This window comes from Bos taurus, chromosome 1, assembly GCF_002263795.3.
Source record: "Bos taurus isolate L1 Dominette 01449 registration number 42190680 breed Hereford chromosome 1, ARS-UCD2.0, whole genome shotgun sequence".
Taxonomy (NCBI): domain Eukaryota; kingdom Metazoa; phylum Chordata; class Mammalia; order Artiodactyla; family Bovidae; genus Bos; species Bos taurus.
Window position 1 is genome coordinate 56,330,390 of NC_037328.1, and position 25,238 is coordinate 56,355,627.

Sequence of the window (25,238 nt, forward strand, 5' to 3'; positions counted from 1 at the left end):
CAACAGCTGGCACACAGGGGCTGGCATCAAGTGAACAGCCAAGAAGAGTTACTGACTGGAGAAGGGAGTAGAGGGGGGAGAGGATAGATCTGAAGGATTGTCAGCAATAGGAGATGGAGAGAAAGCTGCAGTTTCACTCACGCCTGACGATGGTACAGTTTCTCATTCTTGGCTGGATTCAATTCTATGTACCCTCTTGAAAAAATGATCCAGTGATGTCTGGGTAGCAGCTCTTTTTTTCCTGATCATAGATGACACGATAGCCCTGGATTGCATTCTAAGTGACTGCTGCAGCCTTTGCATACTGTTCTACATTTGGGTCCTGTGCCTCAAAAGCTAACAGTGCCACCTCAAATAAAGAACGTCCCCTTGCTGTATCCCATGTCATGAATCTCTTTGGTTCTTTGGTTTCTTCTTCTTCCTCTGGTCTCTGTTCTCTCTCTGGGCCTCCAGTTCCATCAGGTCTTCATTAGTAAGTTACACAAAGTAAGTGCACAAAAGCACAACCCCTTGTAGAGAATGCATGCACATGACAATGTACACCAGACACGTGAACTAATTTACATGATTAAACATGCAAACGCATGTTCCCATCTTTGAAAGTTCACAGCACGAATGTTCATATATCAGGGATTTATATACTGGCCTCCAGATCACAGAGGCTGAGTGAAATGCCTTCCTGTTTCTTCTGCTGTCACCACCCAATACTTTTGGGGCCCCTTCTCCAGAACATAATCGGAGGCCCCTGTCTCCCTTTAATTTTCTGTACTCTTTCTTGTTAGGAATACAGCAACCCAAAGTATCAGGTCCATCTTTATGTGAGTATACTTTGCTTCAGGAGTAAGTCTGTGATTCTCTGCAGGCAGTACTATCTGTTTGCAGGTAAAGCTGGTACCAAGAAAAATGGTGGCTTATGTAAGAGTTTCTACTAAGTGTATTCTGGAAATACCTATATAAACCATAAAAGAAGTCTGTCTTCTGTTTACACTTCCTGTTCTGCTCCCAGCTCATACTTGAATTCTCTCCCTCACCTAGCTTCCTTTCTTCAGTGCACAATCTGTCTAATTTTTTGAACTAGAGATTCCAAGTCACAGACCTTTGTTTTCATTGTTTCATGACTTCTTTCCCATCTAATGCATCCCTGTTCAGCCTTCTCCTTTTCAGTTCCTTGCATTTTCCCCCAGCCCCTACAAATAATGATTCATCTATTGTTTGGCATTAGACCAGTGGTTCTCAGCCCTGGCTTCTCCAAGGACCTTTTTAAAAAAGTGCCCTGGGATGAGGCTTATCCCAAAACAACTGCACTAGAATCTCCAGAGAAGAAGCTGTGCATCAAAATGTGTTCAAAGCACTCAGTTGAAAATGCTGAGTTATAAAGGAGTATAAATATAAAGTCATAACCTTCCTTGATATTTATGCCCCTCAAGAGTCCCTTCCTCATTAGACCCTTAGTCAGCACATGCACTGACACTGACCAACACTGTGACACCTTGTCCATGAAATTCAGGATAAGACAAGAATGATGGGAGCATTTTCCATAGACCTATAAAAGAATATGGACTAGAGGAACCAAGTACTCCAGTTAAACTCTGATCTCCAAATTCAGATTAGCATTTATAGCCCAATCTTTATGTGTCCTCTTTGAAGGTCACAGACACAGAAATAAGAGCAGAGGCTAGAAGTTGCCAAAGGGCACAGTATTTAAGGAGGCACCCTCTTTCAGTGCCCTTCCTGCACTTATAAGACCCTGAGAGTGAGTGCCTCCTTAACCTTTGCATTTTAGGAGTCTCTCTTTACCTCATCCTAGTCTTCATTCCAAGTGGAGCTAAAGTGAGAGCTTTTCTAAAGGAATGCTGGGAAGAAAGGATGATTGTAATCATCCAGTTCAGTGGAAATTTAATGAGTAAAACTGATACAGCCCCCTGAAAATATCCTAGCATTATGATTTCAGAAATTGAAATGAGAATTATGACCTGACATTAATTCCCAGGGCTGTACCCTCCCCCAAATCCCACTGTCAATATGCAGCTCATGAAAGGTGATGGAGGAGAAGTTTTAATCAGAAGAGCAGCAATTTCTATTCGTGTTAGGAGAGAATGACAGTATATTTTAAATTGAAAGTTGAGTGTAATGATACTTTCTCTGGTAACATACTCAATATCTCTTAATTTCAATTCTTCATTCATCATCTCCGTTGTCACAAAGTACAACTGGATTACTCTTTGTGGAATGCCTAGTCCAGAGCTGGCATGATTGAGCGCTCAAAGCTGGTAACCATTTTGTCTCATCAGGAGGATAATGGAACTCAGAAAACACTTACCGCTGGAGGTCACCCCATCAGCAATTCCGCGTTATTTAAAGACAGAGTCCGGATAGGTACAGACTACAGGCTCTACCTCTCGCCAGTCCAAATCCACGATGATGGCTGGAAGTTCTCCTGCCACGTTGTAGTCAGGCCTGGCAGAGTCTTGAGGAGCTCCACCACAGTCAAGGTTTTTGGTAAGAGTTTCTGTTCTCTGGAGTCCCTGCCATGCTCCTGTTACTGTCTCCAGATTCTTCCCCCACCAAAGATGAAACACTCTGTTAGCTAGAGAGCAGCCACTCAAGAGTCCCCATTCTTGAGTTCTGTTTGTCTTGACACTTGTCATTCATGTTGGGGGTGGGGACGAGGGAAGGAAGCTAAAGAATGATGATTCAGCTGCCATAGATCATCAGTTTCCTGGTGACCACTAACCACTACCTTACGAGCACTACCTTATGGTTTTCCATATGACCACTACTTTATGGTTTTAACATCTCCTGAGAATACGGGAAGTCTCTTTCGTTATAACTGCCACAATCTAATTGCTTAGTTGTCTAGTTGTATTAGTTGCTTGCTGGAGCAAGGTGGAATAAGACCAGTGTGAGAAAAGGTAGATGACAAACACAGCTCCAAAGAAACTCTGCAGGAGTCCTCTCGCCCCCACCAAGGCCAGCTGGGGTGAGAGACTGTCCAGCTCCTCCAGCAAAGAAACCTGCAGGGCTGGCCCTCTGACCCTGCATTTACAGGAAAGTGGGGCTTAGCTGAAATATCCACTGTGGCCTCAATCAGACTACAGAGACTCTGCAGGTTGCAAATTTAAGGGAAATGGGAAAATTCTGTTTTGTTCCGTGATGCAAGGAGATATTAATGAATAGAAACTTGTTGGCTTTAGATATTTTTCATTTTTGTGACCAAGAACTGTGTTTCTCAAAACATCATTTTTCTGTTATTTTTATTTTTTGAATTTATTTTTTTATTAAAACATCATTTTTAAATGAAGGCCAAGAGGAAGGCAGTGATGTGGATGAGCAATTCATTGTTTTTGAAAATGAGGTAAAAGAGAAAATAATTCACAAAACCTAAGAGCATGGACTGGTAGATTTTTTTCTCAGTTAACCAAATGATAGGATAAGTGAAAAATCTTTGTTTTTATCTAGAATCTTATTGAATTACTACCAGAGATCACACAATCCAGTATTTTAAAGGAAATGAAAACCCTTTAGTTCATAAATAAGGAAATAGCTGCAGCCAAAATGTGTTTGAAGTCTCTTGCCAATAGCTTTTCCTATATGTCTTTCTTTGATTCGCACTGTCTTTCTCTTGCCTTCCTTCCCTTGCTGCTTCCTTACCTCTGTCTTTCTCTGTCTCGCCTCCGGGATGGCTTAGGGAAGAATCAATTGCCCCCGTGATCAGGTTCCCTATGGGGCCTAGACAGTGTCCTGTGATGAGTTGGAAAGACTGTTCATCTCTTTGATTGATAACACCATTCTCTCATTTATGGGGTGTGACTGTCTTAGCCCAAACATGAGACTGATTCATCTGGCCTCACTATTGGCAAATCGATGGAGGCAGTCATCCAGGATGTGAAAAGAAATAATTCTGTGTTAGGCAAACTGTGTCCCATTTGACCAGGGATTTTTGTACCATAACTCGATCTAATTGCCCTGTCAACATTTAAACCATGTCCTGTATCTCTTTGCTGCATTAAACTATCTTCATCTTGGTCTAGAATGCTTTTCACTCTTTTCCATCTCATCCTTATGCCCTTCCACATCTCTCTGCCTCTATATTTTTGTTTGCTTCTTCTTTGAACTCCTTTCAGTGAATATGTAAAAATACAAGACACTGCTGACTTGTTCAAATAACTAGACTTTTCTGCTTTCTGATTTTCTCCTTTAGCAAATGAGCCAGATAGGTTGTGTTTGGACAGTCTTATCCAGTCTTTAATCTATTTGGGGTGTCACCCAAGTGTATATCATAGTGATCCTGGCACAGAGTTATACTGCATATCTTATTCAGGACCCACTCTGCGTCCCCAGGTGATTCCTCAAATAGAATAAGCCAAAAATAAAAACACGAAAACCTTGAAATAAATACTCATATGTGTCACTGAGCCATTCTACATGCCCTTCATCCAGTTTATTTCTCCTTCCTGAACACCTTTGTTCTCTACCAGACCATAAACTGGAAGCTTCCCCTCTGCCACTTCCTGGATCCCCCTCACTAGTCTCCTATGACTTGACCTTCCTTATGGGGAGTCCCCTGCCATCACAAGTTTGTTCTCCCACAATCTTGATTCCCCCCGAATAATCTGTTTCTATCTATCACCCCTGCAACTTTTAGTATACTTGTTCCTGCTTTCAGGCCCTTCATTCTACCAGCATTTGCTGCTAATAAGAGGTCAGAAATAGGGCTCCTCCCATTACTATTGTATCTTGGTTTGGGTTCCCCTAAAAGAAAACTTTGAGACAAGGATTTGAATTAATTTATTAGAGAGATAATCCTAGGAAATATAGGAGTGAGAAAAATATGTCAAGGAAGGGAAGGAAGATAATAAAATGTATATAATCAAGCCAGTTAGCAATGTGGGCTTAGAGCTCACTCCCACTGGGACATTGTGGAAGAACACGCATCAGAGTTATCCGCGACAAAGGTGAGGAAGCTGGGGCATTATCCACAACTCCCCACCTACTACCACCATTAACCCTCCGGGACTTCCAGTCTGCCCTGTTTGTGGACTGAGTGAGTGTCCATAACCCCAGCAAATCTTCAGGAGAGAGTCATAGGTGTGCCCAGCAAGAGGCTGTATGGATGCAGCAGAGGCTAAGTGGATGTAGCAGACACTGATGGTAGCCGTGACAAGGGTCTTAATATTTTATCCACTGGTTCATAGAGGACTATGTCTGTTATACTCAACTTATCTTGAGGCTACTTCAGTTCAGCATGATGTTCTCAATGTCTGTTTTATGCTGTGCATTATCAATGCTATAGATGGAGAGATGAATAAAGCATCCTGGCTTTAGGAACTTACAGTTTAGCAGAACAACAAAATCAGTGAAACAGTCCCTGATCTTTTCTGATGCCAAGCAACTAAATAAGAACCAGGTGTTTTCCCAGTTCCCTTCAGGGGCCTTAACTTATGCTTTATTTCTAGACCTGTGGGCACATAGACTGTTCCTCTCTTTTCTCTGCCCACTGCCTGTCCCCTCCCCTCCCTCACATTCCTACTTTCACCTGCTCCTCTTGTTGCAGTTTAGTTGCTAAGTCATGCCCAACCATTTCGCAACCCCACAGACTGTAGCCTACCAGGTTCCTCTGTCTGTAGAATTTCCCAGGCAAGGATACTGGAGTGGATTGCCGTTTCCTTCTCCAGGAAATCTTCCTAACTCAGGGATCAAACCCTCATCTCCTGCATTGACAGGTGGATTCTTTACCACTAAGCCACCTGGAAAAGCCCTTTTCACCTGACTCACCCATAATCATCTTTAAAGCATCAAATGTCCCCTCTTCCAAAAGCCTCCTCTTATTCCCCAAGATTGGGTTAGCAGCTTCTCTTAAAAGCTTTCTTCAAATCCTACATGTCCCTAAAAACAGTTCTTATATCAATTCTAATTTCTAGTTTTTGTACATGCATTTTCCATGTAAATGTAAATTTCTCAATGAATATGATGTGTCTACCTTTGTTTCCTTGGCATCTAATATACTGCTGGAACACAGTGGGAGTTTAATAAATATCTGATGAGTTATGAATTTTTCACACACATGCGTGTGCACGCGCACACACACACACACACACACTAGTGACCAGGCAGGGTATCATTCAGGACCACTAACTAACTGTTTTATTTGCCTTTAAGCTAAGCCGGAAATCCCCATGATTGTGGAAAATAACTCCATGGATGTCATTGGAGAGGTGAGTCACATTAAAGCCTTTGAAAATTGACAGTATAATATGTCAAGGTGTGTTCATTTGCCTCATTGCTCAGAATGTTTTCTCAAAGGACCTTAATCCAATTAATTTCTGATAGGAATAAAGGTAAGCTAATTTGATTGGTCAAGGCTGTATATTGTCACCCTGCTTATTTAACTTTTATGCAGAGTATCATGAGAAATGCTGGGCTGGAAGAAACACAAGCTGGAATCAAGATTGCCGGGAGAAATATCAATAACCTCAGATATGTAGATGACACCACCCTTATGGCAGAAAGTGAAGAAGAACTAGAGAGCCTCTTGATGAAAGTGAAAGAGGAGAGTGAAAAAGTTGGAGCTCAACATTCAGAAAACGAAGATCATGGCATCTGGTCCCATCACTTCCTGACAAATAGATGGGGAAACAGTGGAAATGGTGGCAGACTTTATTTTGGGGGGGCTCCAAAATCACTGCAGATGGTGGTTGCAGCCATGAAATTAAAAGACACTTACTCCTTGGAAGGAAAGTTATGACCAACCTAGACAGCATATTAAAAAGCAGAGACATTACTTGGCCAACAAAGGGACGTCCATCTAGTCAAGGCTATGGCTTTTCCAGTAGTCATGTATGGATGTGAGAGTTGGACTGTAAAGAAAGCGAGTGCTGAAGAATTGATGCTTTTGAACTGTGGTGTTGGAGAAGACTCTTGAGAGTCCCTTGGACTGCAAGGACATCCAACCAGTCAATCCTAAAGGAAATCAGTCCTGAATATTCTTTGGAAGGACTGATGCTGAAGCTGAAACTCCAATACTTTGGCCACCTGATGCAAAGAACTGACTCATTGGAAAAGACCTTGATGCTGGGAAAGATTAAGGGCAGGAGGAGAAGGAGAAGAGGATAAGATGGTTGGATGGCATCACTGATTCAATGGACATGAGTTTCGGTAAACTCCAGGAGTTGGTAATAGACAGGGAGGCCTGGCATGCTGCGGTTCATGGGGTCACAAAGAGTTGGACATGACTGATCGACTGAACTGAACTGAACTGGATTCTAGAAACCAAAAAGGAATCCTTATTTTCTGCCTTAGGGCTGTCAGAATGTATGATCTTGTGATCCTTAGTCCTTAAATTTCCTGGAAAAATTGTCTCAGTTGTTTACATTTCTGTTGACTAAAAATTGAAGTAGATAGTGAAGGAAACGTAGGGTGGAAAGCAGTGTGAATACTGATGTAAGAAGGAGGTTTTGCTCAGCTGACACTAGTTTGTTCTAATTCATTTCCTATATCAGCTTTCCCAGTGTTTTTATTTTTAAGTGGTAAGAGGAAATGTGCCCATCTGAACTTTTTCAGAATTCTGGCTGTTTTTAGGCAATATAGGAAGGGAAGGAGGAAAAGGAAATTGGAATCTGACTGTAATTTCTTGCAGGTAGTTCCCAGCCTCTAGTCTTTGGGATCTGGTCTCACTTCTCAGCTCTTCCTCCTATTGGCTGTGACCTTGTGCTAATTAATTATTACATCTTTGTAGTCAGGTTTCCAATGTATATGAAAGGGATGAGGAGAGTTTTTGCATATTGTTGTTGTTTTTAAGATGGCTTCCCAGGTGGCATTAGTGGTAAAGAACCTGACTGTTAATGCAGGAGATGCAAGAGACATGGGTTTGATCCTTGGGTCAGGAAGGTCCTCTGGAGAAGGGAATGTCAACCCACTCCAGTATTCTTGCCTGGAGAATCCCATGGAGAGAGGAACTTGGAGGGCTACAGTCCAGAGAGTCACAAAGAGTTGGACATGACTGAAGTGTCTTAGCAGCATGTTGTTTTTAAGAATGGAACAAAATAATGTGTGAAAAGTTCTTAGTTCATTGTTTGATATAGAGTGCTTAATAAGCATTTTCATTGACTATTATGTGTTGTTACTCAGCTGTCTTGTGACATTATGACTTCATTCAAACTTTTCAAAACCCCAAGTAAAATGAATATTCTCCATTAATTTTCAAACATGTCCTATTAAATGGGATTAGAGAAAATTATACTCCTAGTTTCTTCTAGCCAGAAGAATATTAAATAACTTATGATATCTTGTCATATTTTCACTGAATATCAGTCATGTAATTTGACAGCTGCATACAAATCATAACTCAGGCTCTGTGGTATGATTTTAGATGAGTGTATTATCCAAGTCTTTGTATCTTTTGTAGATTTTATGGATGGGTCTCTTAGATTGTTATTGTAATCCTGGGTACATAGAAAAGGTTTCCATTTTTTGGTTCTGCCACAATTAATTTTCAAGTTTATTAGTGTACTTCATTTCAGTAGTTTAAATAAAAGATAATCTCATGATATAATGTTTGGTAGGTGTTTTTGTTTCTTGTGAGGATTTTCCTGTAGTTTCTTGGGCCAATGTTTACAAGTAATGTGGACTCAGTCCATGTATTGTTCTAATTCATTTCCTACACCACCTTTCCCAACTTTCCAATCACAAGGTTGGATCTAAGAATTTCAGTTTTTAAGAAAAGGACTTTGTCTTACGTGTCATCAGATTTTCTCTTCTGTACCCATACTTCTCTAGGCACTAACTAGAAAAACCAGAGAATGTTCCTTCCTGAGGAATTAGTGAATAATCTCTCACAATTCCACATAATCAGCTGCAGGACACAGCTTGTCCATGGATCTTTTAAGACCTTGCCAAACATTAGCAATTTCTCACTCTGATATTCTTATAATCCCCATTGTATTTTTAATAGCATATAAATTCTTCAAAGCCCTTTCACATACTTTTACCATGTGATACTCCCAATAAGCCTCTGAAATAGGTAGAGATCTGTCAAATCACAGATGAGAAACTGGGTTTGGAGAGTCTAAACCACCGGCTAAGCCACTAACAAAAGGCAGAACTAGGATGAGACTTTAGCATGCCCATACCCAGGCAGAACTGCATAGCAAGGAGATCATGCTTCAGGGGCCAATAGAAATGAGGTCAAATCCTGATTCGACCACTTTACCAGCAAGATAGCCTCATCAAGTAGTTAAGCTCTACGTGTCTCAACTAACCCATTTCTAAAGCCAGGATCATAATAAATATTATGTTGGGTTCTTAGGTACATTAGATTTATCCACAGTAATGAGTAAATAGCACAGAGTCAGTGTCTCAGAAATGTCTTTTTTCCCTGCCACTATTTATCATGCACTCACTCTCTTTCACTTATTCCTTCCTCTGTATGTATATTCATAAATCTACTATGTGACTGATTTTCAGAGACAATGGGGAATAATGAAATGGCAGAATATAGATTGTGGAATTTGATAGATCTTGGCCTGAATTCTCCTTCATCACTATTAATTCTGGGCCTTAGACCTCAGATTCTTAGGTTCCTCATCAGTGAACAGGGACAATGATTCCAACCTCACAATGGTGACCTAAGGACCAAATGAGAGAACCATATGCAAAGTATCTACCATCTGGCAACCACAAGTGCTCAGTAATGGTAATTTCCTATCCCCATTCCTTCATCTCTTAGAAATTATCGTGCACCTATGGAATGCCTTACTAGGTGCTACACTTTCACTACACCAGGAGCCCTGTGTTAGAGCAACAGGGATTTGAACTGTGTCTTCCAGTGTCACCAGTTAAAGTTACGAAGTGTATGGTTAATTTAGTTTTCCTGTAGAAGAGAAAAGTCCCCTGATAATTCTAACACTGAAGCCTTTCAGGCTTAGACATGCTAGAGAGTGACACTGACATTGTCACACCCCCTATTGATGTCATGTTCTTGCATATTTTCAAGGGCTTGGCTTTGCCAGGGCCCCCAACATGGCACACAGCCTTGCTGCCACAGCTCCATGGAAAGAAAGGGAGTCTTTAACCTAAACTTCAACAGCTACCCCCACCCCCCCGCACATGTAGCAGATTTTTGCTCTAGAGCAAAAGATACTGGGCTGAAGAGCCTGCCAACACAGCCCATAGCCCTCTATATCCAGCCCTCTGATAATGCAGCAAAAGAAGACACAGGAGAGATACAGGAAAACTACTCAACAGGGCAGTCTTTCCACGATGCAGACTCTTCCTCCTGCCTGTGCTTTTACTTGACCATCTCCATGGGGTCCTCTCCTTGTCACTCTCTATCATGTTTTATAAAATTTAGGGAAAAAACTAGAAAACAAACAAATAAAAAACTACTTCACATGAACAGGAAGCAAAAGCAAATGGGATTAAAATGCCTGAAAAAGGAAGAGAGGTTAAAATAATAAGACTCATGGAAAAAAGACACTGTAATCTTAAAACCAAACATCAGAGTTTAGCAGGAGAGCTCCATTAGCTATTTACAGAATTTGATTGTTCATGTTTATTTAATTTTGGTTTTACAAAACTTGAGTTTCTGCGGATTTCTTATCCTTCTTAAACTCTATTCCTTGTGTGTGTGTGTTTTAGATATTGCAGACTCTTTTTCCCTCCTAGCTCTTTGTGGCATAATAAGGCTCCTGAGTCCATATCTCCAGCCAGGTGATGACCAGCCGCCACCATCATTTGCAGCAGTGAGCCCTGAGCTTTCACCACAGGTGAAGACAGTCCTCAAAGGGGCAACACACTTTTGGGGGGGAAACCACAAGGGAAGTGAAGCTTTAATATCAGGCACATTTCTAGAAAAAGAGGGAAATAACAAGACTACACTACAGTGTGCGTTTTTCACGTCTGGTGTTTGGACTTGTGTCTTTTCCACAAACAGCTCACAAGGATGACAAGATATGGCTGTTAGAGCTGCTGACAAGTCTAAGAACAAGCAGTAGAAAGGAACCACGTAGGTAAGGCCCGAATGAGGCAAGATGCCATTATTATACCAACATCTTGTCTGCTTTAGGGAGATGAGTGACTGAAAGCACTCACGCCATCTGCAAGATGAGATACTGGCTTAGTCTCTACTTGTCCTCTGCATCTCTCACCATACCCTCCTCCCCACTCCCAACCCAGTTTTAAATATATGTAAATAATAAGATTTAATAGGAATCATCCAAAACAAATCAGCTCCAGCACAAAGACCAGAGTGGTTTCCAGGTTGATCCTATTCAAATCCTGTGTTAACATTTTAAACATGTTCTCAGCAGCCCAGGGAATTTACCTCTCCTTATGGACCACTGGATTCCTTTTTTTCAAAGCATCTCTGAATACTTAAAGATGAACAGCTTTCAAAAAATTGGAGAAAAAAGCATTGGCACGTAATGCCAATAATCTGAGGCATATAATCTGAAACCTACTGTTTAAATGAATGAGTGATCCATGTAGTCTGTGGATATAAAACAAAAGCAACTTTACTCATTAAAACTGACCTCAGAAGTGAAGAAAATGTTCTCTGCCCTTCATTCTCCCAGACAGTCAAGGTCTCTTACCTTTCCATGGTGAACTTTCTCTGGGGAGCTGTCTTTCTCATCTTCACATTACTTCTCTGTCCCTTTTTTCAGTTTTCTGCCTCTCTTCGTTCTTTCTCCTTATATAGCCCATCTCTCCACCTTTTTCTTTTTCTTTCTGAGTTTCTTTCACCTCCTCCTCACAAACTCCTCCTTTAACAAAGCTTAATATGAAATTGAATTATGTTTTTAAAATATGAACAAATTTTTATATGCTCTACTCTTAATGTTTAATTCAAGTGAATTGGAAAGTCTTTAATTCTCTGTGATAATTATCCATTAATTACTTATCTGTTAGATTGCTGGAAGGACTTACAGGATTAAGACGGGTTATTCTGATAAAACAGCTTTAATATAAGACTGCAATAATGGGAGAAAGATATACATTGAAAGAGTCTGGAGATCTCAGGCCCACGTTTCTTTTTTTCTTCCACTGCTGGGTCCCACAGAACCAGCTTTACATCCAGTTCTTAAATCAACACCAGAACGTGTGCAAACACCTTGTCCCAGGAAGCCTGGGCTCTGCTCATCGTGGGGTCTCCAGAATGAGCTGGCCACATAGGTATATCCCAGCCACCCATCCAGTCTCAACCATCAAAACCTTCAGCTCCCCCAAAACCAAGTGCTAGGCATAAATCCCATTATTTCCACTCATTGAGGCTGACAGCCTGGTACATTCTGCCCCCAAATAACTCACAGACCCATGGTTAGTATATTTTAAAGTTTTTGTGAGTACTGTTCTAAGGAACCTTAGCTAAGATAAACATTTGGCCAATTCAGACATGCTGAGAATAACCCATACTGTTCTTTCTCTTAAAAACAAAATCCTACCAAGCTACTTTCCTGTATATTTAAGCTGGAACTAAAAGGACTTTTTTGCTATGGGTCTAAAGTCAGTGTTTTCAGAATAAATTTCTCCCAAGCCCCCGTTTAAACAAAATGAAAGGGGTGAGCTGCCCCAGACTGGTCTTTCTCTCTCTGGCAGGCCTCCTTCTCAGCCCTCACCTTCCGCCTCATCTCTAGGATGGCCCTTTCCACCTCCTCCAGGGCTCGTTCTCTCCTCTCCACTGCCCGCTCCCGCCATTCCACCGCCCTCTCCCTCCTCAGAAGCTCCTTTTCTCTTTGGCTGGCCCATAAAGCCAGGGCCCCCATCTGCTCCAGGAGCCTGGCCCAGTCTCCCTCAATACCCGTGGGGAGCTGCGACCCTTGAGGCCTGGGGTCCTGACGCTGCCCAGCTTGACCGTGGCCGCTCTTCTCCAGCTCGTCTTTGTGCATGCTTTTCAGATGCTTCCATAGGGCTGTGGTGCCCACGTTAACCCCAGGGCCCCGGCTCACCTGCCTGCCACACAGGCGGCAGGTGGCATATTGGTTGGGGTGGTGCCCGGCACGGGCAGGGGCCAAGTGGAAATATTCCCAGGCCTCAGAAAACCGAGTCCCCTTGTTGTGGGGCATCGGGGTGGGCGTGGCACCGACAAAAGGGGCTACAGGTTCTCCCGCCTCACTGATCTCCTCCTCCTCCTTCACTTCCAAGCGCCCTTTTGCCTTCATCCTGTTTCCATCCTCTTCCTCTTCTTCCCGCCTCATCCTGTCTCCACTTTACAGCTTTCCTTGAGCCAGAAGTCTCTAAAGCTAAAAGTGTACTTGGGAAGGGACTGGGTGACTCTCAGGGATTTGCAATAGTGGTCAAAGGCTGGCCACACCTGGGAGGTGTGATGTTTCCTCCTTTCTGCTTCACTGGAGAGTCAGGGTGAGTCAGAGCCAAGTAAAATGGCCTTTGGGGCTCGCCTGTACTTTCCCTCCATGACCCGGATACGTGCTGATCCCTCCTTGGCTGGGCCAGAAGACAGGATAACTCAGTGAAGCAATTATTAATACAAAGCTTTCCAGTGAGCTCAGTGTTCAGTACCTCAACCAGCACCACAGGTGTTTTTGAATACTGAGAATTTCAGGTATTCTCTTGATTCTTCTCCTGGCTGCTTCCACTGCTTCGGTGCTCCCGGAGACCTGTGTGATGCACTTTGGAGGCAGGAGGAGCAACCTCAGGGTTCAGGCTGTCCAGAATACCAGAGCGAGGGCCTCACTGGATCTCCCTCAGTGTGGGTAGAAGCGAACAGAGACTGATGCTAATGTAGAAGAGACTCGCTGTTCCTCTGAACAGATGCAGAAGTCAGTCCAGAAGCTACAAAGCCTGTCAGGGTCTGGGAAATACAGTTCCCAGTGTAAAGTCAGCTTGCCCCTAGAGAGGTTCCTTGGGGGCTGGGATTCTAAGAACTCCAAACAGCAGGCTTAGCTGTTTTCAGCAGGAGGAGCTGGCATACCTGGAGGAGAGAGCAGGGGAACACATCTCCACAGCCTGGTTGTGTCGGGGAGACCTCAGCAAGCAGCTCACCACACTCCACCTTCCTGAGCACCATCACCTGCAAAGCCAACAGTGGATGAAATCTTCCTGATGGCAACTTCCTCCAGATGTTTGGTGTAGGGACCCCCATTTTAAGGATAAATTAACACATGGAAAGTTATGGTACATTTTAAAAAGAGCCTGACTGCTCTCTCTTAGATCATTTTTTAAATGATTGAGAACCTTATCCATCAAGCTTTGCCACCCTGAGCAATTCGGAAGTACCACCCAGCCCCAAGTGGGTACGTACTTACCGGCAAGCAAGGCTTAGGACTGGTCTCTGAGGGTTCCGATGCAGGGAGTGCTCCTACCACGTTGGAAGGTTGTTAGCTGCCTGCTGCCACCAGGAGGAGGGCACTCCACTTCCTGTTCCCTCCCACTTCCAGAGAAGCCTTGTTTCTACATGGGTGTGACCATACCTGTAGGGTTTTTCTGCAATAAATGCAGACCTTTTCTCCTTCTCCTTCCACCACCAAAAAAAGTTGTCCCTGGCAAATGTTGTGAAGTAAAACAATAAATCAAGCACCTACAAGTCTTAGTCGTTTCCAGAAGACTAGATCATCTGGCCTCTCATCTCAAGCAAAGAAGATTTAAGACATGGGAACGGTGGAAAATGGGCAAAAAAAGAAACCACATGCCTTGAGGATACCTGTGATTTCAAATATTTTGTCCAGTTGTCAGGCCATGGTCTCCATTGTTGGTTGGAAACTATTGGTATTATAAATAAAGTCAGTAGAAAAGTCAGAGAACTTGCAAAAAGGGAAGATTAAATAAAAGGACCCTTCTCCCGCAATTTAAAGAAATATAGAAAATTTGAGATTGATTTCTATTATATTATGTAACTAGAATTGGAAAAGCTGAAATCTGTTGGCTTCTACTTTCAGTTGAAGTGAAATAAAGGGATAATCACAACTTAAGCAAAAAATATAAATTTACAGATAGATAGATTTTAGAAGGAAAACCTACTAAGAGGAGACAAGCACATTTTAAAGATATCCATGGGAGGAAAAACCTTGAGTTACAGGAAGAAAATACAGAAATGGTAGAATAGAAAACATGTAGAGACTAAAAGTTAAATTTCAAGTGAAAAGTAAATGTGTGGGGCCTGGAGAGACTCCAAATAGAAATGAAGAGTTGGTAAACAAATAGGGGAATTTATTTTAAGGATTTTTCTTTCTAGACTAATAAGCTAAATATTTTCAAACTGATTCTGTGAAAAGTCCTTTGGAAATGGTCCTGTCCAAACTTAACCAAACTGAATATGGGATCATTTACAAATGGTCACCATTTCAGTATTTCATCTGTGGAAATAAAAGAATGATCAGTGTTGCAGCCAGATTTGGATTTATTTTTCCTGACTTGTCAATCTCATCTTGCTCCAGCCTCTGCTTCCAACATCCCCAACTCACACCCAAGTCCATGAACCAATCCATTGCCCATCTTTTGTGAATTTCCCACTACTTTCCACCTGTAGGTTCCAGGCCTGACTCTTCCCTGTCCATAAAATATAATTGTGCCAAGTTGTTCCCAGATTTCAACCTTCTCTGCACTCCCACAGAACTCTCCAAATGCTTTTTGGCACTTTCTACAGAATTCTTTGTGGTATTACTCACTTATACCATATGGACTTAGAATAATGTGCTGGAGAAACCAATAATTTGCTTGTTTCGTGAATACTTCATAAACAGACTCACACTGACTGAGTGAATGATTTTGACTCCTCAGCAGAGAAAGGTGTGTGTGTGTGTGTGTGTGTGTGTGTGTGTGTGTACATGTTTGTATGCATATGTACATAAACTCTTGTTCATATTTATTTCATATTTTTTTCATATCTGACATGTTTTTCTTCTTAATCCTTTGAAAGTTAACAAAGAAATACAACTTGGCTTGCTCAGCAAAATCACATATGCTTGACATTTCATAACATGTTTGACTTCAGTTTGAACTAGTTTAGTCTGAAGTTTTTCAATTTTAGAGACCAGAGGAGTTTCAGGACAAGAACAATATTCCTAAGCAAAATCTTAAAACACTGTCTAGAGATGGTATAGAATATTTGAAACCTGAATCATTCCATGAAATCTGAATTTAGAAAACTTACAGGCATGAAATCTTTTTAATATTTTATTGAGTTAACAAGAGATTTCTTCAGTGAGCCAGTTGCCTTTACAAAGTAATGGAACTCCTACTCATTCCTGATATTACCATATCATCATCTTTTGGTAGATTAGATGAACATAAAGAAAATGAATCATGAGAGGGACTAAAGGTATTGACATTAATACAAACCTTTACACATTTTTAAAACATTTTTTTTCACTATAGATCCTATACAAACCACCTAGATAAAATCAGTCTTTGGCATTTTGTTGGATTAAATAAACTGAATTCTCTTTCCTTTACTTAATAAGAATATATTTCAGGAAACCTACTTTTGCTTTTAAGACACAAAGAGACAGAATTTCATGGATCTGAATTCCTGTCACTTGTCTGCATCCCCATTAAGCGCTGAATGGGTGGGAAATCTGGGGCTTTAGTGTTTGCTATCTACCATTTTGGATACAACAAATAACCTCCTCTGAAAGTCTCAGTATTTCCTTGGGGGTTTTACAGTGATGTTCTGAGGGATGTTCATTTGCACCTTGGTGAGATCTCACCAGAAAGATGGGACTTAGTATTAATCTTAGACTTGGTTTCTCAGCTCTGCTCAAAATCAGACTTTTTGGGCATAACTCGTCTGCGGGGGAATTGGCACACCAAGCATTACATATAGGTAACAGTTCTTTACTAATTAGCATATTCATCAATTGTGAAAAATATTTGAGAATTAAAAACTTAGGGCTGGCCACATATAAAATACACAGATCTCTTGACAAGAAAACAAAACTATAAAGAGGATTATAATTTTCTAGTGTCTCAGATAAAATAATGAAGATCAGATAATACCTTACGCATATTTTCACCAGGCTCTTGAAGAAACCATCATCTCACAAAAACAAACACAGTGTTGGGAGAAAAAATAATAATAATAAACTAACCCTACTGCTAAGCTCCCTGGTTTTGTAACATAAGCTATCTGCTTTTCTACTTGTTTCTTATTTTAATGCAACGTGTCTTACCAGGAAATATTTTTTACTGAGATTAAGGTAACACCTCCAGTTTTACCATCAACTACATTCCACTTCCTTTAACCATTCGGTGATTCTGTGCCCTGACTTCCCCATCAGTCAAATGGCAGTAATAAAGTGGGTCCTACCTAGCCTATAGGATTGTTAAGATGATGAAAAATTAATTAGGTAAACTCTTTACAAGTCAAAAGTGAAATATTTATATTAAATGGTTTCTGTAGTTGTTGCTACAAACAGTACTTTACATTATTTGAGGAACAAAAACAACCAAAGTCTGGGTCTCTTTTAGCTTTTGGTCTGACAGAATATGCTTCCCTGGCCCCTGCCTGTTATAACCTCTTCCTATTCTTTGGTTTCTATTTATGCTATTTTATTCTGCCTATATAGAGATGTAATCTTCCTTTTCAGAACTCAGAATCCAGATTTGCAACAGTAGTATAGTTCTAGATTCTTCTTAAATTGACCTTGAATTCTAGCTGTTAATTTGTAACATATCTATAGGTGATTGCCTTAAATAGGCAATAGTTCACATTTTAAGCAACCTCTTAAAGGTAAGCACTGCCTTGTTAAAAGTGGAAAGGACTTCCCTGATGGTCCAGTGGTTAAAACTTTACACTTTAACTGCAGGGGGTGCAGCTTCAATCCCTGGTCCAGGGAGTTCCACCAATAAATAAACAAATAAAGTAATAAAAATGGAAAAAGTAATTTTGTGCCAATTGGCCTCATCTGAGGCCCGGTGGAGATGTATGTGGCACCAGTTTCTTCTGAATTGGCAAATAATTCTTTCCATATTCTGTCTCTAACCCTAGAGAATTTTTACCTGCTCACTGAGGAATGTATTTCCCACAGCAAACCTCACCTGGTTCATACAGAGGAGCTTCCCTCAAGGTGAAAGAGAAGGTAAGGAAATCAGTCAATGGAAGTGGGTTTGGCAAAGAAAGACAGAAAACAAATAGAAGTTGCCACTGCCCAGGTCGGTCTTGGCATTTAAGAACAATTTTTATTCCAAGAAAAACATCATCTTGCCTACCAAATGCCATCTTCGGATACCTCATCTGGCTCCTCCAAGGAGCAGGGAGGTATTTCCCAGAATACAAGAAATACAGTTGACTTGGTCCATTCACATATGAACAGTACTGTTATTATTTAACTGTTCGTAAATGCAGATTTCTTCTATGAGAGCAAGCAAGTTTAATTCAATGTACATGTATTAATCATGTCATTTAGTTCCAATTAACTTAGCATCACTACCTTAAATCAACAAACAAATAATTTCTATTTTTCCTTGCAAGGATCTGGGTAGGGTGGGGGTGGAGGACTGAAGGAAGTATATGTAAATAAGTTGGCTCCATGACAAGGAACAGGTTCATCAGGAGGATTAAAAGTTCCTGGAGCAGAACACACATGGAGACAAGCTCAGGTGAGAGTGTACAAAGCCATATTTTCATGGTAAACACAATAGACACTGCCAGAACAATCTGGGCCATCTCCTGTCTGGGACAATGGCCCTTCTCCTTTCTCCAGAGTCATTTTTCCTCAAAGCTCAATATATTTTCAGCAGTAGCAGTCACATATTTCTTGATGCATTATCTTTAATTGATAAAGTTTTATGTCTTTGTTGATGAATGATTTTATTGATCCACTTGACTCATGTTGAATTATTGGTTTTGTTACTGGATCACTTTAAAAACAATTCACCCACAATAATGACGGGATGCAATCCTGCAAATATCTGTTAAGGGTCATTATAGATTTGTTCATCATAGACATGTTAGAAGGGTCATTATCCTTACAACCATGAGGCCAGGCACTGTGGCCAGAATTTTACTAGCACACAACTGCATGTAGTTATTAGTTTGGCAAGTGCTAACTTTAGAATTAGCATTTAGAACCTTCAGTGTCAAGAAGCTGTGAAGCAAAAGTTCTGAGCTACAGGGACAGAGTTCTACATTCATGTCCTGCTGCCATGTATGCTATTTGGAGGTGGTACCAACAGTGGCGGTTAAACAGGATTCTATTTCTAAAGAAGACTCACAGGACCCCAAATGATAGTGTTATAAATAAATAACAGCTTATTTCAGGAAAAGGATATAATCTAGCAACAATATCCTTAAAGTAAGGATATGGACCTCATGTACACATGTGAAAGTGAAGGGAAAGCGTTAGTCTCTTGGTCATGTCTGACTCTTTAGGACACTATGGATCATTGCTGGCCAGGTTCCTCTGTCCATGGAATTCTCCAGGCAAGAATACTGGAATGGGGGCCATTCCCTTCTCCAGGGGATCTTTCCGACCTAGAGATGGAACCCAGGTCTCTTGCATTGCAGGCACATTCTTTACCATCTGAGCCACCATCCATCCCATGTATACATTCACAGCACCTCAAAGTGGAGGACCCAAAATGGAGTCTCAGCTGAGGTTGTTTTATATTTTTCTGACCACTTGGGTGTATTCTTGCTACTACTCACTCTCCACACAAGAGACCTCCCAGGATCTCACTCAGGCCAGGGACAAATCATCAGTCTCACAGTTATCAGCAATGCTGATGAGCTGGGAAAACTTGTCCCCAGACCCACTAGACCCCTGATTATAAATAAAGCAACACCTTTAACCAATATATTCCATACCTTGACCACCGATCAATGCCATATAGGAGCTTGAACAAAACTGTTCAGTTTAATTCCAGGCCTGCCAGACAAATGGACAAGAGCTTCAGTTTGACCACCTTTAGACTACACCACTGTAAGCTGAACTGTCTCCAGCCATGCCCTGGCATCATTTTACGGCTCCTATGGGAAATGTTGGTGACGAACCTTGTTCTTATCTGTCTTGTAGAAATGTATACCACTAGTGAAAAAAGAAAAAACAAAGATGGATTTTGGGAACTGAAGTCTGTTTTGACAAGTGTATATGATAATAAACCAGCCCACTCAAACAACCTGACCATCTGGTGTATGGCTCTGTCTCCGGCCCCTGGACACAAAGTGTGGAATAGCTCATCTGAAAAGATCACATTTTTCTTGGGTGAGTTTTCTATTTAATGAGGTCAACAAGGGGGTGGCCAAGACTGCCATAAGTTCAGAACATTTCTAACTAAAACAAATAGAATACTGATTGTTTCCATGATATTTTAATCTCTGAAAACTCTCTCTACACTATTCAAAATTATTCGATTTCAAAGTATCAAACATTTTTTGACTAAAGGGACTCTACTGAAAAGAATTTCTTCAAATAAAAAGTACCTAATTCCTGTTTCCAAGAATTTCTAGTGAATACAGTGAACTTTTTGTTCAGATTCAATTAATAATAACTCAATTAACTAGCATTTTTGTTAGTCTACCATATAATGAAATTTAACACTAATATATTGATAATCAAGAGAGTTTTTAAAATCCTAAAATTACTTCCGAGTCTATAAAAGCATTCATTTATAATACAGCATATTCCATTCTAATTCTTAGGAATGGATAAGCCATGTTGTGTATGCGTGTTTGCTTAGTCATGCCCAGCTCTTTGCTACCTCATGGACTATAGCCCACCAGGCTCCTCTGTCCACAGAATTTTACAGGAAAGAATACTGGAGCAGGTTGCCATTTCCTCCTCCAGAGGATCTTCCCAACCCAGGGATCGAACCCGCGCCCCTTATGTCTCCTGCATTGATAGGCAGATTCTTTACCACCCTACGACCAAGGAAGCCTGGAAAAGCCATGTATACCATATCATGATTTTAGTACACCTAGATTTGAAGCACAGAATCTCACACAGAGGATTTTTATGACTTCAAAGTTGATATGTGGGATCATTCTACTTATTGCAACATTTGATTAACCAGAATACATTACTCTGAACCGGATCAAATAATAAAGATTTACTACAAAAAAGGTGTGAACAAATGTCTTAAAAAAATAGTGACAACAGATTGCCCATAAAAAACTGAAGTATGAAGTGACAACTGTCAACTATTCTTATGTAACAACAAAGTAATACCTATAAAACTTAATTTTGCAAGTCATTATTACAACTCTGCAGAATCACTGACATCTTTTACCACCTTCCTATTTTCAGAGATATTATAGTCTATAACTTACAAAAAACAGAATAATTTATGAGGGAAAATTTTCCCTTTGTTTCAAGGCTACAGTCTGCATATTGGGTCCTTCCCAGCCCTGACACCAATGCCAGTGGTTGGTTCCTGTGAGCCTTGGACGGGGCATGTGGCTCTGTAAGTGCATCCCCACCCTGCAGAAACAGGTGCCATTCAGACATCAGGACAGTAGCATCGTCGCTGCATCCCTGCCTATTCACCTCATTCTGTGAACTTTGAATTAATTATTCAGGAACGGTCATGAAATATCCGTACTCAACGTGACCTAATTCCCTCAGAAACAAGTGCTCCTCCTTTCCAGGGCTACAGTCTTGGAAGAGGGTAAAGGTAGATCGTTCTCACATAGATTTCCCAGTAGCTTTGGCAGAATCCTAAATCATCACAGACAGATTTTGTTGTTCTTGTTTAGTCACTCAGTTGTGTCTGACTTTTTGCAACCCCGTGGATTATAGCCCACCAGGCTCCTCTGTCCATGGGATTTCCCAGACAAGAATACTGGAGTGGGTTGCCATTTCCTTCTCCATGGGATCTTCCTGATCCAGGGATTGAAACCACATCTTCTGCATTGGCAGGCAGATTTTTTACCACTGAGCCACCAGGGAAGCATCACATTTGAAAAATATTTTATGATGTTAAGACTGTCTCTTGGTTTTTTGTTATTGTCTAAAGACTATTTTTTAGAGCAATCTTAACTTCACAGCAAAATTAAGAGGAAGGTACAGAGATTTCCCATACGCCCCTTCCCCACATGTGCATCTTCTCCCTCATTATCCACATCACCCACCAGAATGGTGCCTTTGTCACCACTGATGAACCTACACCAACACAAAACAATTGCCCAAAGGCCTTAGTTTACTCTAGAGCTTCCTCTCGGTGATGTGCATACTACGGATTTGGAAAAATGATGTACTCCTCATTATAGTGTCATAGAGCCCTAAGTTTTCACTGTCCTAATATAGACTTCTTTCACTTAATAGTATGCATTTAGGATTCCTCCATGTCTTTCCATGGCTTGATAGGTTTTTTTAGCACTGAATAGTATTCCTTTCAATAAGTATACTGCAGTTTATATATCCATTCATCTACTGAAGGACATCTTGTTTGCTTCTGAGTTTGGGCAATTAAAATAAAGCATTTATATCCTTTTCCCATATAGGCCATTCACTTTACTATACACCTGAAACTAACATACATTGTAAATCAACTATACTCCAAGAAAAATTTTTGAAAAGTAAAGCTTCAATAAACATTCATGTGCAGGTTTGTGTGGGTCATGTGTTTGCAAATCATTTGAGTAAATACCAAAGGGCACAATTGCTAGATTGTATTGTAAGAGTATGTTTAGATTTATAAGAAATCAACAAATTGTCTTTGAAACTGACTATATCATTTTGCATACCCACCAACCAGCAATGAAGGAGAGTTACTATTGCTCTACATCTCAGCCAGCATTTTGTATTGTCAGTATTCTAAATTTCAGCCATTCTAACAAGTGTAGCAACATTTCAGTGTTGTTTCAATTTGCATTTTCTGATGATATATGATGTGGAGTACGTTTTCATATGCTTATTTGCCAAATGTATATTTTCTGTGGTGAGATGTCTATCTCTGGCCCATTTTTAAATCAGGTTATCTGTTTTCTTATTGTTGAGATTTAAGAACTCTTTGAATATTTTGATAACGATTCTTTATCAGATGTGTCTTTTGCAAATATTTTCTTCCAAGCTTGCCTTCTCATTCTCTTGAACTGTATTTGGCTTTAATATCAGAAAATAGTGAATATTTTTAAGGTAATAAGGAAGAGCACTGATTCTGGTACTCAAAGCACACCATAATTTCAATTTTACAGGATAGCCCTGCTCTAGTATAATTTTAGGCTCTGAGCAGATGGTTAATTTTAAATTGTCAAATGAGTTTTCATCCTTTACAATCAAATATTAAAGATAATCAGTCTTAAACAGTTCAATTTCCCAAAATTATAGCTTGTATTCTGCTCATATTCTGATATCTATCTTCATGAATGATTTAGAAGATACAGTTGAGGCTCCACAAAGCACTGTCATTGCAATATCATATTTTCCCATTTGTTATAAGTTCTTAAACATTTACTTGCAAACATGCTTTCTGCCTGCAGTAGTACTGCTGGATGCTTCACAAACTCTGGAGAAAGTTCTGACGCCTTGCGCAAGGATCATTGCCTTGCGGAAGAGTCAGACTATTATTGTAGACAGATATTGAGATGAAAACGCAGGAGATAAATCTGTCTCTCAGTGCTAAAATAGAGAAATTCTGAGACTATTATATAACAGAAAGGATATTTAGAGAGAGAAGGGGAGGAGATTTTGCTCTCTTTTGTTCCCAGAAAAGAGTAATAATGTTGGAAGGCTAAAAGGTAACAGCCCTCTGAAGTGCTTCCTTCCCCACCTACCCCTATCTTCCAGGACATTCAACTGCTCAGTGATTCTTACTCTAGAAAATTCAGGAAAGGGAGAGGATCAAAGTGAAGGTGACTTGTCAGGGAGCTATTCATGATTCAACAGTAGTTTAAAAAAAAAAAAAGAATACTCTTTATAAAAATATTCTAACATGTCAACCTAGTCAATGAGAATGTCTAATATTGTAGTGGTGCAGAATCAATGTTTTGACATATGCAAGGAGTTATTTTGTTTTGGGGCAGTAAAGGGACTATCTTATATTGTTTCAATTCAAAAGTTAAGTGCAGATACCTCCCCAGGGTGGGTAATATTCTGGCTATCATCAGCCTCAACAGAGATTTGTTGATTAAATTGACTTCCAACTGTAACAGCTGAGATCCAGACCTTTGAGATACAAGAGAGTTAAGGATTGATGAGTGGTTCACTGTGTGTAAGGGAGTGTCCATATGTGTTTGAGGATGTGGGAAGAAGATTCAAAAGGGATAGCTCAATAGCGGGATGAGAGGACTAGTGAATATGAAGGTGACATATGCCAGCCAAATTCTCTGATTTCATGGTTTCCCACATACCTGTGACTGATCCCAGGAATGTTGAGTATATCAAGAAAGGACTTTAGTATACATACAGATCACCTAATGATCTTCTTAAAAAGCAGATTTTGATTCAGTAAGTTGAGGGATTGGGAGGGGCCTGAGAGTCTGCATTTCTAATAAGATCCTAAAAGTTACTATGGAGCACATTTTGAGAAGCAAGGACCTCCTCATTAGCTGAGTGAACCAGCTAATGGCTGAGTCAAACTCTGAGGAAGCTCTAGAATTGACCCTGCTCCCCTTGTGAGACACACATGGCCACTGCTGTACATGAGGGGGGTCCTCAGAGCCCTGCTAGGCCTGTGCAGAGTGGACACACTCAGAAATGGATGAAGTGTTCAGCAGCCCAGCCCTTTACAACATTATGGTAAATGTAATGGTCTGAAAACTAGCTTGCATGTTTCTGTTAAATTCTGTATTTGATTTTGGGAAATAAATTTTCTTTGTTAGGTTTTAGCCCCTCCTTTTTATACACACTTAGTTTTGTTTTCCAGAGAAAGCAATGGCACCCCACTCCAGTACTTTTGCCTGGAAAAACCCATGGATGGAGGAGCCTGGTAGCCTGTAGTCCATGGGGTCGCTACGCGTCAGACACAACTGAGCGACTTCACTTTCACTTTCATGCATTGGAGAAGGAAATGGCAACCCACTCCAGTGTTCTTGCCTGGAGAATTCCAGGGACGGGGGAGCCTGGTGGACTGCCGTCTATGGGGTCTCACAGAGTTGGACACGACTGAAGTGACTTAGCAGCAGCAGCAGCAGTTTTGTTTTCACCAGGACAGAATTTCTACTTCATAGGCCAGTCTTAAACTAGAAACTCTTGAGAGCCTCAGCAAAGCTGTGCATCATTTTTGTCATAGAGCAAAGAGTTCATCTCAAAATGCAAATCTTGCAGTAATAACATCATAATGCACTGTGAAGCTAAGGACCCTGCAGCTTACAAAGATATTTGTGATGAAACCTGGCAAAATAATATCTT

General features: G+C 40.7%; 2 protein-coding genes across 3 annotated transcripts in view; one reads left to right on the plus strand and one right to left on the minus strand.

Moving 5' to 3' along the window:
* CD96 (CD96 molecule) overlaps positions 1 to 25,238 on the plus strand; it is a 96,639-nt gene that overhangs the window by 24,168 nt on the left and 47,233 nt on the right. For both annotated transcript variants that reach the window (XM_024976461.2, NM_001035072.2), the window contains 4 exon segments: positions 2,292 to 2,499; positions 6,160 to 6,215; positions 17,939 to 18,029; positions 19,965 to 20,153. In XM_024976461.2, the coding sequence (XP_024832229.1) occupies positions 2,292 to 2,499; positions 6,160 to 6,215; positions 17,939 to 18,029; positions 19,965 to 20,153 (544 nt within the window).
* On the minus strand, positions 11,937 to 15,571 carry ZBED2 (zinc finger BED-type containing 2). The gene is made up of 2 exons (XM_005201350.5): positions 14,259 to 15,571; positions 11,937 to 14,023 (listed from the first exon to the last, which is right to left on the minus strand). Exon 2 carries the CDS (start codon positions 13,188 to 13,190, stop codon positions 12,537 to 12,539), a length of 654 nt encoding a protein of 217 aa, XP_005201407.1. The 5' UTR covers positions 13,191 to 14,023; positions 14,259 to 15,571; the 3' UTR covers positions 11,937 to 12,536.